The 15,257-nt window shown below is 42.1% G+C and overlaps 1 protein-coding gene across 6 annotated transcripts in view; it reads right to left on the reverse strand.

Moving 5' to 3' along the window:
- Positions 1-15,257, reverse strand: part of ACVR1 (activin A receptor type 1) — a 231,441-nt gene that overhangs the window by 35,771 nt on the left and 180,413 nt on the right. For all 6 annotated transcript variants that reach the window (XR_003857345.1, XM_029605532.1, XM_029605534.1 and 3 more), the window contains one exon: positions 4,773-4,970. Coding sequence is in view for 5 of the 6 variants with exons in the window: in XM_029605532.1 (XP_029461392.1) it covers positions 4,773-4,970 (198 nt within the window). In the remaining variant the exon portion in view is untranslated. The remainder of the gene's footprint in view (positions 1-4,772; positions 4,971-15,257) is intronic.

A 15,257-nucleotide genomic window follows, 5' to 3' on the forward strand; every position in this document is an offset into this window, starting at 1 on the left:
AAAATGCCCAATTAGAAGCAACCGCATGCACGAGCGGATACACATGGCCTTGGTCGGCATTCAGGTTGTAACTCAAGACTTTGGTTGTAACTCAAAACTAAAATTTTGGTTGTCACCCAAGCTATTCGTGTGTCAGGCTGGTTGTAACTCGAGGGTCCACTGTACTTTATTCCTATCAATCGGCTCTAGAAAAACTAAAGCTGGTAAAGTCATGGGACAATCACATGAGCCTCAAATTGAATCCAAAGCAAACTAGCCAAAGGCCTATACCACAAGAACACTGCTTGCAAACATGCACACCAATAGTATAAATAAATATTTGGGAAGCAGAATAGGGAGCTGAGAGAAGAAAAACAAAAGCTATTTTCACACTGCATACCAGGGTTCAAATATTTCAATAAGGTGGATTAATCTGGGGTGGGGGGAGAGCGTTTAAATTAGGGACAGCTTAGAGTCCAACAGGATAAAGATCCTGCAGAAGTCTAAATGCACAGCAGAATCCTTATGGGTGGAAATTTTGTGTGTGATGAGGAAGAGTGTAACAGTGGAGGTATACTATTGGCCGCTTGGCCAAATGAACAGATAGATGAAATGCTAACCGAGAATAGAAAAGCTAATAAATTTGGCAGCACAGTAATAATGGGAGATTTCAATTACCAAAACGAGAAGAAGCAAAACCTTGCACGTAAGCAAGTCACACAATACACTGGTGCAGGATAAGTGTTCAACCACCATTAAATTCTTCGGTGTATTTTTATTAAAGTGTCAAATATCAGGCATAAGAATATTCATACAGGCAACTCCATGAATTCAGAAAACAGAATTTTAAACCGGTCCCCCGACACGGTCCCGTGTTTCGCTAGGCTGCGTCGGGGGGGACCATCGGTATATTCAGAATCTAAAGTGTAAAAACAAATAAAATAGTATCAAAAACTATGGTGACATAGGCTACAATAGTGACATCCGTATAACAGCTTTCATACCTCCAAAGTACAATCCGGAGCGCGCAGGCTCTCACAGATGTTAGCCATTTAAACATGGAAAAAAGGCGCGAACGTGGCAGCTCTCGCGAGAGCTGTCAAAATTCAGCGGGTCTCGATGGATACATCCCTAATAAAACAAGTGCCACTCGATTTCCTTGTTAAGGCCCTGGGGGACCACAGTCTTGAGCGTGAAGATCCACCTTTGCTCTCTCCGACCAAGAATCGAGGGGAAGTCACCACCCCGAGGGGGGCGACGTACCACCTCGATAACTGTGAAGGAAAGATCTGAGACTATGTGGCCACATTGAATCCAGTGTGAAACCAAAGGCTCATCCACTCTGTGAAGGCGAATATTCGAACAGTGTTCGATCATACGAGTCTTGAGCATGCTTGTAGTTTTGCCCACATAGAGTAGAGGGCATGGGCATTGTATAATGTATATAACCCCTCTGGTGAGACAGTCTGACGTGGAACGTAATTTAAAGACACGCCCCATACTGGGATGTACAAACTCAGAAGTGGGAGTCGTGTGGCTGCACATAGTGCAGTGGCCACACGGACCATGTGTGCCCAAGCTGTCTAATGTACCATCAAAGGGGACACCCTGTTACAGTACCAGAGCTGCCATCCCCGGGCTTTACGTGATAATATCCCTTCTGGGCAGTTTTTACGTTTACGCCGCCTTTGTTCCACCCGCTTAGAATTTTTAGCGCAGGCACGTGTGATGTCTGATCGATTTTTGGAGCGGGGCTACCCTCAGAGAGTAGTCAAAAGAGCGTTTAAAAGGGCTCTATACTCCAACAGGGATTGGCTGTTTTTGCAGGCCACACGCACAGTTGATGAGACCAATAACTGCATTTTACCTTTTTCTATCAAGGGGAGAGCCATTGCTACGATGATTAGGCGACACTGGTCAGCATTAGCCCTCACTGACCTCTTAGATAGCTCGTTACGTTTTACTTTCAGGCGTAGTACAAATTTGAGGGTCCTGTCTGGTTCACACAGCCCCCTTTGATGGTACATTAGACAGCTTGGGCACACATGGTCCGTGTGGCCACTGCACTATGTGCAGCCACAAGACTCCCACTTCTGAGTTTGTACATCCCAGTATGGGGCGTGTCTTTAAATTACGTTCCACGTCAGACTGTCTCACCAGAGGGGTTATATACATTATACAATGCCCATGCCCTCTACTCTATGTGGGCAAAACTACACGCATGCTCAAGACTCGTATGATCGAACACTGTTCGAATATTCGCCTTCACAGAGTGGATGAGCCTTTGGTTTCACACTGGATTCAATGTGGTCACATAGTCTCAGATCTTTCCTTCACAGTTATCGAGGTGGTACGTCGCCCCCCTCGGGGTGGTGACTTCCCCTCGATTCTTGGTCGGAGAGAGCAAAGGTGGATCTTCACGCTCAAGACTGTGGTCCCCCAGGGCCTTAACAAGGAAATCGAGTGGCACTTGTTTTATTAGGGATGTATCCATCGAGACCCGCTGAATTTTGACAGCTCTCGCGAGAGCTGCCACGTTCGCGCCTTTTTTCCATGTTTAAATGGCTAACATCTGTGAGAGCCTGCGCGCTCCGGATTGTACTTTGGAGGTATGTAAAGCTGTTATACGGATGTCACTATTGTAGCCTATGTCACCATAGTTTTTGATACTATTTTATTTGTTTTTACACTTTAGATTCTGAATATACCGATGGTCCCCCCCGACGCAGCCTAGCGAAACACGGGACCGTGCCGGGGGACCGGTTTAAAATTCTGTTTTCTGAATTCATGGAGTTGCCTGTATGAATATTCTTATGCCTGATATTTGACACTTTAATAAAAATACACCGAAGAATTTAATGGTGGTTGAACACTTATCCTGCACCAGTGTATTGTGAGATTTCAATTACCCCAATATTGACTGAGTAAATGTAATATCAGGAAATACTAGGGAGGCAAAGTTTCTAGATGAAATAAATGACTGCTACTGGAGCAGTTGGTCAGGGAACTGTTGAGAGGGGAAGCTGTTTTAGACCTAATTCTTAATGGAATGCAGAATTTGACACATGAGGTAATGAAGGTGGAGCTTCATGGAAAAAGCAATCACAATGCGATCAAATTTGATTTAATGATTGGGAGGACATTAAGTAAATCTGCAGCTCTAGCATTAAACTTTTAAAAAGAAGGACTGATAAAATGAGGAAAACAGAAAAAACCTGAAAGAAGCAGCTACAAAGGTCCTACGTATAGAGAAATACAATGATGGTGCTTCCATTTACATCGGTGTGGTCTACAGGCCTCCAAATTCAGATAGAAGAACTGGACAGAGATCTGGTCAAAAGACATCCAAAAAGGTGGGAAGAAAGGGAGAAGTGTTGCTCATTGGAGATTTTAATCTGCCAGGTGTAGACTCGAGTATCCATTTTGCAGAATCGTAAAACGCAGAAAGATAGTGGATGCCCTTCAGGAGCTCTGCTTAAACAAATGGTAATGGAGCCCATGAGGGAGGGTGTGATATTCGACCTGGTGCACACAAATAGGGATAATATTTCTAATGTCCGGATAGAGGCTCATCTGAGCAACAGTGATCATCACCTGAGTTTTGAATTTCAGAAACACGGATTTTGTTGAAATGGGAATGTTCCTGGAGGAAAAACTAGAAAACTGGGAGACAATGGGTGAAGCAGAACAGTGGGTCAAATTAAAACTATATGTTAGGAAAGTAAACAAAAGTAAGAGGAGAAAGAAACAGATCTGTTTCTCAAAGGAGGTGGCTGAAAAAAATAAAGGCAAAAAGAACAGCATTTAGGAAGTATAAAAGATCCCAAAAAGGAGGAACAAAGGGAACAATACCTGGTGAAACTGAGGGAGACAAAGAAAGAAATCAGGAAAACAAAAGGTCAGGCAGAAGTTCTGTTGAGGAGCTACTGAGGCAGCAGTTTGAAAAAGCAAAAATGAGGCAAAAATACTAGGCCAACAAAAAAAAAAAAACCCAAAAAACCAAAAAAAAACAAAAAACCACACACACCAGACAACAAATAGAGAGGAACTGAAAACACGTCCTTGTGGAGGCTTGCCGAAGCAAGACAGAGAGGCTCTATGAGGCTCTATGTGGGTTTGCGTGCAAGGATTCCCGCATTTGTCAATCAAGTCTTTACAGAGCTCAGAGAGTTGGGGCCGTGTTGGCGCCATGTGATCTTGTCACCCACATGAAATAGGTGATTTACACCTGCTTGTTGACGGAGAACAGCGCAGTTATACGGGTGTTAAATAGTACAGATCTAGCTGACTGTACTGTTTAAACCCAGTTTAAGTGAGCTATTTCTTCACTTATCTAATGAAAACAGGATAACTCTTGAAACTTGTCACAGATGTATTAAGTTAGTCCAATAAAAAAGTATCACCTACAACTTGTTTATTGACCCTTAAAAACTGGGGCAAAATTAAAAAGTTAATTCACTGTTAACCTTAAGCAATCAATCCTAAATATATCTAGTAATATCATACCAGAGCTAAATTCATTGGGAGATAAAGCTGGCAAAAGCCACTTGGCCTGTCAAACAACCAAGACAGAACAGGAAAAACAGAGCCTCAGAACTAGGTTAGAGTTCAGTCTAGTGATGAAAGAAGCATTTTGCAAAATTGCAAAATAGGCATTTCAGCTGCTCATTCTAAAAACATAGCATGAGCACTTGGATTGCATTGAAGGTTTTATTAATTTGGCAATTTAACTTTTATGTTACTTCTGAAAAAAAAGGGAAGGAGGGACAAAAAAAGATAAACTAAATGCTTACCATTGCTGACCATTCGTCTCGCCACTTCCCAAAGGACCAATCCAAAAGCCCAAATGTCAACCCTTTTATAAGAATCAAAGCAGTCAATCTGAATGGTTTCATCTAAAACCTCAGGGGCCATGTAGCGTTTGGTGCCCACTCGTGGATTGTTCCCCACATCTAACTGATTAGTGCTTTGAGAGTGCATTACAGCAAGACCTGAACCATGGGGGGGAAAAGAGAAAAAAAAGGTTATTTCAAAATGTGGCAATTTTCAAAATTCAGGTATAACTTAATTTACTACATTCAGGCGGTTTTGCAGATTTTTCTTTCTGGTTGGGGGCTGGTGTTTTGAACATAGCTCTGGCACAAAGTAAACATCTACCCAGAACAATCTGATACAGCAATTCTTAACCCATAAGTGGTTTGAATGTAGTTGTTCTAACCCACAATATACTGTGTCATACAAAAAAAACCGGATAAACCACTCCAAACGTTTAGAGTGGTTTAGCTAGTTGTTCTAACCCAAACATTAAAAAACAAAAAACATCACAGAATCAAAAGAAGCAGATACGGAAAGCACAGAACTTAAAAAAAACCAAAAAAAAAACCCCAGACATTTGAATGAAGCTCCTGAAATCTAGAAGTTGAGGAATTCTTTAACTATACTGCTTTTCTTTTTGGATGCTAAATTTTCCTTATACAAATCATTTCAAATCATGGCAAATTAGAAAAGAAAGTACATGCTCATTTCTACATTTGCATAAGACTTAGGAATTAAAAAAAATAAAATTACCCTCTACATATATTAACCACCCACAGTGGTAAAATGTTGGCAGGTATTTGTTATCTATGGTCTTTGCCCTAATTTTTTAAGTGAAAATACACATGTGTTTTCAACTTTGAAAATTCTCAGGAAACTACCCATAAGCATTTACACCTGCTATTTTGTGCAGGTAGCTTTCCCAAGTACAGGTGCACATTTTTCTAATTTTGCTTCTCCTCAACCCCACCCATGGGCATGCTTCTTCTCACTGTGGGTAAGTTACATATATAGTAGCTCTGGGCATGTAACTTTACTCATATACAAAGAGGACAATTTTCAAAAAGCCCATTTCTGCAACTATAAAAGCGCTTACCTGTGGAAAGGTGAAATTAGTTCTTACCTGTTAATTTTCTTTCATTGATTACTGTCAGTCCAGTCCAGACCTATGGGTTATGTCTACCAACCAGCAGATGGAGACAAAGCAAGCTTGCTGATCTCACTCTCTATATTTCTCTACACTGGTTTGATTGTATAAGGAGGAATGAACTTTTACGAAACTGCCTGCCTTGAAATGTAGGTAAAAATACGTGCATGCTTTTATTCACGGCTTAAAGAGGCATTCTTGTGAACAGAGATGGGGTAGGATTTTGAATTACATGCATTCTTTTGCATTTTTAAAAGTATGTCATTTTTCCCAGAAAAACTATGTATACCCATTAGATGTACATGTGTAGGTAGTTCTGAGGGCTAATTTTCTAAGTACACACTCTTTGAAAATTGGTGGTAAATTCTGCAGGTAAAGAGTACCCAAATAAACCAAGGTGGGCAATTACAAAATTGCACCCTGAGGGGCCGATATAATAAGATCTGTGGTCAAATCAGTGCTAGTTGCCTGCGCGAATTTGTTTTTATCATGTGCAGCAAAACCAGACGCCTCCATGGGATGTAATAAAGAACAGGTATGCAAGATGCGGCAGAAAAATCAATGCTAAAGTAAAACCTGCAAACCACGTGCAAATATATGTGCTTAAGGCCCTAATGTAATAAACTGCGCAAATATTCACATTAAAGCGGTGACCCATGAGTGATTCTCAGGGTGAAATTCTTCCCCTTTCATAAAACAGTGAAGTCATTAATGGTCCGGCCATGGGACTAAATGTGTCTAACCCTTTCATGTTTCATCTCCGTGTGGCAACTGTACCGGCGGATACCAGCAAGCAAGGGAAATGCAACAGAGACTACTTCTTGTTAACCCGCAAAATTTACCATAGCATCCAGAAAAAGTGAAGGTAATCCATGATTACCCGAAAGCTACATGAACACACAATCACACTAATGCCAGCAATGGAGTAAACTGGCCTCCAGACAAGTGCTTTAATTTAACCGGTGCCCTGACCCAGGCACTAAAAAACCCACAAACAAAACCCCATACTAACTGATGCACGACTCCCTGTGTAGCTCGTTAATAGTTAATTGCCTCCTTTGCATGCCATTTACATGCACTAGTGCAAAACCAGCCGTGGTTTTTTAAGTGGGTTTGTGCAGGCTGTTTTCCCACGTTGAACATATTATATACATGCGTAAGACTAGCATGGGAAAAACACGCGCAGATACATGCGCAAGTACACACAAAAACCTGCGGCAGCTTTAGCACAACTTGTTACATCAGCCCTTTGATGTGGTGTGAAGTTACTTTAACACAAAACTATTCCTGGAGGAGGGTCCAATTTTACAGTGCTTACAAATTAAAATTTTATTGGTTAAAATTATCCAAATTAAATCTGATATTACCTTTGGTATAAAATTGACAGTCTGGTTCCATGCATACATAATCTTTTTCAACTTTGCTCATTTAAAATGCTCTACAGCTTTGTCTATTCAATTCAACGTTAAGCTCTTCTTTTGATACTTTTAAAATAATAAACCTCTCAATTTCAACTGTTCTCCTTTACATAAAACATTTTGCTTTCTAAAGCGGGGATGCTCAAACTGGTGCTTGGGGCCCAGCCAGTCAGGTTTTCAGAATACCTTAATGAATATGCATGAGATTTATTTGAATGCACTATCCCAGAGATCGCCAACGCCAGATCTCGAAAGCCACAAACATGCCTGATTTTCAGGAGATCCTCAATGAATATGCATAAGAAATTTACATGCACTGCATCCACTGTATGCAAACTCTTATGCATATTGTAATGCAGCACAACCCAGCCAGTGCCAGGAAAAGGGGAGATATAATAAGAAAAAGACAAACCCAACCCTCTGCAAGCAGCAGAGGGCGCTAAAGGGGCTAAAGAGGACTACAACTCCCAGGTTCTTAGAGGTACCACCTGACCCGTGGGCCGAGGGAGAGCTGGAACAGGTGCTTGAATTAAGCAGTAGTGATTCAGACACAGCTGAATTGATGGCAGTAGAGGAAGAGGGCGTGCCGGAATGGTGGAGGTGGGCAGAAAAGCCCAGCACCTCAGAAGAAGAGCAGCAGGACATGGAGGTAGACTCCCAGATGGAGGAATCCTCAGGTTCTGCCATGGAGACCGAGTAAGTGACCTGATTGATGGGATATTACCTGTAGTTTAAAGGAATGCTTTTTACCTTATGCAGGTGAAAGCTGCTGTGCTTAAGCTGTTTTGGCTTGGGAAGGCCACTAACCGCAGCACAACTGAGGGGAGTTGGGGAGAGTTGTGCATTTCCCCAACAGGAGCGGTAGTGGCTGGCTGGAGAGCCAAGTGATTGTTGCTGTGTTTGAGAACTTGTGGGGGATCGGGAGAAGAAGAAAGGAGACTGAACTTTCGAATTGCATTATAGACTCTTTTGTAAAAAAAAAAAAAACAAACCCAAACAAACTGTTTTGTGCTATTTTGGAGCTGGACTGGTTTTACCACCTACTTCCTCTAAGCTAGATTCCAAGTCAAGCTAGGGCAAAGCAGATTTGGACCAGAGTCTGGGAGTTTACAAGTGACTGGACGGCGTACAGGGAGAAGAGGGACCAAAAAGAGGAGTGACCTGGGACACCGAGGAGTGGCAGAGCTGTGCAGCAAGTGGCTTCGATCCTTAAAAATATTCATTGTAGATATCCTGAAAATCAGGCCTGTTTGTGGCTCTCAAGGATCAGAGTTGGCCATCCCTGCACTATCTCCTATGTATGCAAATATTGCTCTTGCACATTCATTAGGAATATCTTGAAAATCCAACTGGTTAGGGGGCATCAGAGGACCGGTTTGAGCACCTCTGTTCTAAAGCATACTATTTTAGAACATGCTTACTAGAAATTTATTTATTGGATTTAAATATCCAATAGGTCTGATGGCATTATAAATTAAATATTTACAACATTTAATACATTTTGGCAATTAAATCTCATATTTCAAATGCTGTTGAACGTCAGAAAATAACTTATAGCCTTGGTCTGCTTAAATTGCTGCGGTTGAGTGAAATCTCTTCAGGTTACCTTCTCCAGAATGACAAGAGACCAGGAGCATGCAGGGATAGTACAAGCAAGTAAGCAAGCTGATGGGTGAAGAAGTGAGGAGTGGTGCAGACCATCACTGCTAGAAAGTAACTATTTGCTAAAACTTTCAAACAGCTTTCTTCTTAACATTCGGTGAAAGTATGTGCTGAATGGTCCAAAGCTAATGTGAAAACTCAAATTAAATGTCTGGTGGCTCAGTTGCAGCGTCATTACTCTGCCTTGTGGAAAAGTCTTGGGCTCATTTCCCAAGCTCAGCTTCACCTCCTTGGCACAATAGGGGCTGAGGATGCAGCGGAAAAAAACATTCATGGTTCCAGACATGAAAAAAACCCTGACCTTCACAAAATGACACCTACTGGGTAACAGAGTGCTTATGCTAGGTTCCAGACAGAAACATAGTCCTATGCCTTTCAGCCACTAGATGGTCACTATCATGCCTGGGCTAGCTGGAAGAAGGTTAAATATGGATGAAAAACCTTGCATACATGTATATGAAAGCCCATGGCACAGCAGCCTCAGTGGGAGCTAGTTCCTGTTGAGCTACAAACCCAAAAAAACAGGAAGAAACTTCAGGACCAAAAAAGAGAGAGTCATCTTTTTATGTTAGAAAGCCTAAGACAGACCAATGAGGTCCTACCACCAAATGGGCATGCAGAGCACACAGAATATTAAACTACACTAATTTCCTGGGACGCCATCATTATAATATTAAACAAAAATGTTTACATTTAGAAAAGAGAGTCCAAAATATTTTTAAACAGTATAAATCCAAAACAAACAATTACAGAGGCTAAAGGGGGCATCACACGCTAAGTAGAGCATTTTTAACATGGAACCTCTCGGTACCCACAGAGTTTCACAAACCATATTATATCTGAGCAATGACGACAAACCAAATGGACATTTAATGGCAGTTAATGTCTTGAGAGAGGAGACAACAGCGTATTAAGAAGAAAAATACGCAATATAAATGGCATTATTATAGAAACTTTTTTTTTTTTTTTAAGATAGAACAATGAAATATCATTTTTCTAAAGTGTTTACCATACACAGAACATTAGAGAATCTTTTCAACAGACGCAGAAGAGTCAGGTTTTATAAGTAATGAAAAAATCACAGGTTGTTATGGGCAACAAACATCTCCTGCCCATTAATGATGAGGAAACAGGACTCCTGCTCCAAGCACCATGACCCCCTACACATTTTGTATAGTTCCCTTTGAACTATAAGGGCCACAGAGGAAACTACAGCTGTGTGAGAAAGTGCCAGGAGAGCGTAGGGGGGGAAGTTGACAGGGAACAGAGATCTGGTGAAACGCAAGTCCCAATCAAACTATGTTTATTCCTCCTTCTGCAATTTACTTCAGACAAACAAATCAGATACTATCCTGCACACAGAAATATACAATGAATCTAGCTATGAGAAGGAAAGAGGGGCAGAGACAGTAGGTGGAAAATAATGCTATCCTGATCCACTACTCTAGCCAAGCACATAAATACTACCTCTTGAAAAATGGAAACCTTTAACTGACAGCTACTGAACAAGTAAACAAAATCACTACGGAGTCCAACCAAAACAATAAAATTGCAAAATATTTCTCATATAAAATATATTCTTTTTAACTGCTGGAATAATGGCCCAGGTGAACAGTGGAACCAACACTGCCCTCTGCTGGCAATCTTAGAAATTTAGAAATCTATAATGAAGTAGTGTGGATGCTGTGTTACTTCACTTGAACGTGCAGAAATAAAGGTCAATATAAAAAAATAAGGCAATACCATCTTATAGGACAAACAATACATTTCTTGATGAGCTTTCAGGAGCTTAGGTAGGGAGAGTTAACTCCTGAAAGCTAGTCAAAAAAAGGGCAAATGTAATAAGATGCACAAAGGGGAACTGCACAGTTTTACATGCAATTGTGCATACATTTTTGCGTGCAAATTTTACTCCCAACGCAACAAGGAGTTTTGAGGTAGATTTTCAAATGTGTGCGCACTTCCCGGCATGCACACATGGAAAATCATTGGGCCGTGCACGTCTGTGTGGGCGGTGCTTGCGGGAAGAGGGGGCTGGACTTTTGCAATTTCCGCACAGCAACACATTCTGGCCTTCCCCAGTTCCCTACCCCCCTACCTAACCTTCCTTCCCCTCTCCTTCCCACCCCCTAAATCCTATCTTTTTTTTTTTTTTATTACTTATTTCAGGGCCCGACCTGAAGTAAGTTGCATGCGCTGGCAGCAGAGTCTTCGAGACAGCGATCAATGGCACCGTCCCACCTCCCTGCCCAGAACACACCCTCCCGGCCTGCCCCTTCGAAGAGACCCGGCACTTATGTGCATACTGGCATTTACGCCAGTGGCTGGGCCCCTTTGAAGATTTGTCCAGCATGCGCATGGCCCAGTCACGGACGTAAACGCCGGAATTTACTCACATAGGGCTTTTAAAATCCACCCTTAAATGTACAAAAAAAAGTGCGTGTAAAAATGCACATATTGATTAGCACCCTCGTTTGTAACTCTCCTGCTAATGAAGGCATTAGCTATTACCCTCTGTGCAGAGGCTTAACCCATGTATTCTTAACCTTTAAATTTAAAACCTGCTCAAAAGTGACAACGTTCTTGGGGCCAGTGTTAGCCTATGGAACTGAACCCTGGCACAGAGGGTCCTGTGCTTGGAATTCGTGCACAGAAATCATTTTATGCATACAACTTGGTTTATGTGCTTAAAACATTTTAAGTGCAATAAGCAATTATTTTGTGCACATTTTCAGGTAAGCATGTTTTTCTTTTAAACACATGAAGCATTCGCATATCATTAGCTTACTGCACTATTTCCCAACACTTGCAAGCCCAAGGAACACATATTAACATCTTATGTGATACACCAACCTCCACATGGTAGGAAATAAGGACATAGAAAAATGAGCTGCAGAACCACTGAAAGCTCCACCAGTTTCTTCCAAATTTTAAAAACAAAGGGAGAGAGAGGATGGAGACACATATGAACCCCTCACAATGGACCAGTGCAGAAAAGGAGAAAAAGGAAAAAGTTGTAAACATAACATACATAAGAACATAAGATATGTCATACTGGGTCAGACCAAGGGTCCACCAAGCCCAGCATCCTGTTTCCAACAGTGGCCAATCCAAGGCATAAGTAGCTGGTCAAGTACCCAAACATTCAATAGATCTCAATCTACTATTCCTTATTAATAGCAGTTAATAGATTTTTCCTCTAGGAAATTATTCAAACCTTTTTTAAACCCAGTTACACTAACTGCTGTAACCACATCCTCTGGCAATGAATTTCAGAGCTTAACCATGCGCGAGTGAAAAAGAATTTTCTTCGATGTTTTAAATGAGCTACTTGGTAACTTCATGGTGCCCCCTAGTCCTTTCTGAGAGAGAGTAAATAACGGATTTACCTTAACCTGTTTAAGTCCTTGCATGATTTTGTAGACCTCTATCATATCCCCCTTCAACCATCTCTTCTCCAAACTGAACAGCCCTAACCACTTTAACCTTCCATGCCCCTTATCACTTTGGTCGCCTCTCTCTAAACTTTCTCCAGTGCAACTATATCTTTGAGATGTGGCAACCAGAATGGCACACAGTATTCAAGGGGTGGTCTCACCACAGAGTGATACAGAAGCATAACACCCACTGTTTCATTTGTCATTCCCTTCCTAATAATTCCTAACATTGTTTGCTTTTTTTACTACCACAGCTGCCCATCCACTATGATGCCTACATTTTTTTCCCATGTGGTAACTCCTAAGATAGAACCTAACATTGTGTAACTACAGCAAGAGTTATTTTTCCCTATATGCATCACCTTGCACTTGCCCACATTAAATTTCATCTGCCATTTGGAAGCCCAACCTTCCAGTCTCACAAGGTCCTCCTGCAATTTATCACAATCCAATGTTGAAGAGGGAGTTGGAGTTGGCGTTGTTTGTGGAGTTTTTTTATCTTTTGACTGTAGTAGTCGCGTTTGGTGTTCAGTATCATCTGTTCATAGGTGGCGAGTTGTGTGCGGTATCTTTGAAGGGATACTGGGCATTTGGATTTTCGCCATTCTTTTTCCAATTTCCTTAGGTTGGATTTCATTGATCTAAGGTGGGAGTTGAACCATGGGTTGTTCTTTCCTCGGTTATTTTTTATCAGTTTCAATTTCATGGGGTTTATGTTATTTGCAGTTTGTTCAGTAAGGTGGAACCAGGATTGGGTGGCGGTGTTAATATTGGAGAGGTCTAGATTCACTAGTTGTTTACCTAGTTCTTGTTGGAGTAAGTTGGATTGGAAGGGAGGTCGGTATTTGAATGATAGTGGTTCATTATTTTTAGTGATGTAATTGGTTGTCACTTGTGTCTTGCATTGTAATAGGTGGTGATCAGACCAAGGGACAGGTCTGGATGATATTGATGTGTCTGAGAAGTAGTGGTTGGTGAAAATCAGGTCCAAGGTGTGGCCTGCTTTATGAGTGGGGTTGTTCACTAGTTGGGTTAGGTTTAGGCTGGAAAACATGTCGAGCAAGGTTTGGCAATTTTGTGATCTAGGGTTATCATCGGTGTGGAGGTTGAAGTCACCGAGAATTATAGTAGGTTTTTTTCATGCTAATGTTTGTTATTAAAAATTCTAAGAGTGGGGAGATCACGTTGTCTAGAAGTTTAGGAGGGCAATAGACTAAGCATATCTGTAGGAATTCCGAGTCAGAGCAATTTCATATTTCTTAGGAAGGTTGTGATGGATCAATTTCATAGAGATGTTTTTTTATGATAGGAGTAGCCCTCCTCCTCTGCGAGACTTGCGTGGGATTGAAAATAAGTCGTAGTCATTGTTGGTGAGATGGTTCGTCAGCACTTGGTCGGTGTTTTTGAACCAGGTTTCTGTTACGGCGATGAAGTCCGGGTTCTTTTCTTGGATTATGTCTGATATTAGCATGAATTTTTTTGTTAATGATTGAGCGTTAATCAGAAAGAAGGTGAGATAAAATAGGTTTTTGATGTGCTTCATGAGTGGGATGTTAATCAGGTATCTGTTTTTGATTTTGTTCTGAAGAGATTTGATGGGGGTTGAAGCCATACTTTTGTTGTTAATTGAGTCTTGGAGTGCTCAGGTGTCTCTCTGGTCTTGGTGTCAAGAGTATGTATGTAGGAGGATGGAGGCTGAGAGGGTGTTCTGGAACGTTAGGAGGGTCCTTGCAGGTATCTGTACAGTGTCAGGGGAGGTTAAGCTGGTTTTGGAAGGGATTCGAAAGAGCGTAGTTGCTTGTTGCATCTGGATTTGTAAGGGATGATTGCTGGCAGAGTTCTGAGTGAGTGGCTTGGTTGAGATGGGAGATAGTTGGGTGAGATTCAGGTGGGTACTGGATGAAGTGAGGATGACTGATGGATGATGTGCTTGGATGAGAACTTGATGACTGTAAGGATGACTGATGAGTGCTGGATGAGATCAAGGATGACTGATGTATGATGTCGCTTGGATGAGTGCAGCTTGGATGATTGCTGGTTGAGGTCGGGTTGCGTGATGGATGAAGTTATGATTGCTGGATGCAGCTAGGATGAGTGCAGGATGAGGTCAGGAAGAGTGCTGGATGCAGCTTGGATGGGTGCTGGTTGAGGTCAGGATGATTGATGAAGTTGTGATGAGTGCTGGGTGAATCCTGGAGGGTAGCTGGGTGAAGACAGGATGAGTGTTACATGATGTCGGAATGAGTGCTGGGTGAAGTCAGGGATAGTGCAGTCTGTGGTCAGGATGAGTGCTGATGTTTCAGGATGAGTGTAAGATGAGGTCTGGATATGGCTGGATGGTAACAGGATGAATTTTGGAAGAGAGCCGGAGGAGAGTGGGCAGACGTGAGGCTGGTTTCCGGATGAGTGTTTGATGTGCATGAATGTTGGAGGATGCTTAACGATATTATGAGGAGGTCTGCGGGATGAAGATTGATGGGGGGATTGAGGAGATCTAAAAGTGTAGTGGAGTATGCTATCTTAGACTAGTTTATTGCTGGAGGGTGTTTGGTGAGGTCAGTAGGAGAGTAGAAAGGTGTTTGAGTCGAATGGATGATTGCTAGCGGAAGCTGGATGAGTGTGAGTTTGTTGAATGGGTGCAGCGGGAGGTTTTGGGAATGCTGGAGTTTGGACGTTTGGGGTGTTGATGGTAACGCTGTAAGTGATGGGAGAGGTCCTGGGGCTCTCCAAGGGGCGCGCTAAGGGGCAGGCCCCTTAGGTCATGCTCCTACGGGCGCACGACGCCGCTGGGAGGTCCAA

This window comes from Rhinatrema bivittatum, chromosome 6 (assembly GCF_901001135.1).
Source record: "Rhinatrema bivittatum chromosome 6, aRhiBiv1.1, whole genome shotgun sequence".
Classification (NCBI taxonomy): Eukaryota; Metazoa; Chordata; class Amphibia; order Gymnophiona; family Rhinatrematidae; genus Rhinatrema; species Rhinatrema bivittatum.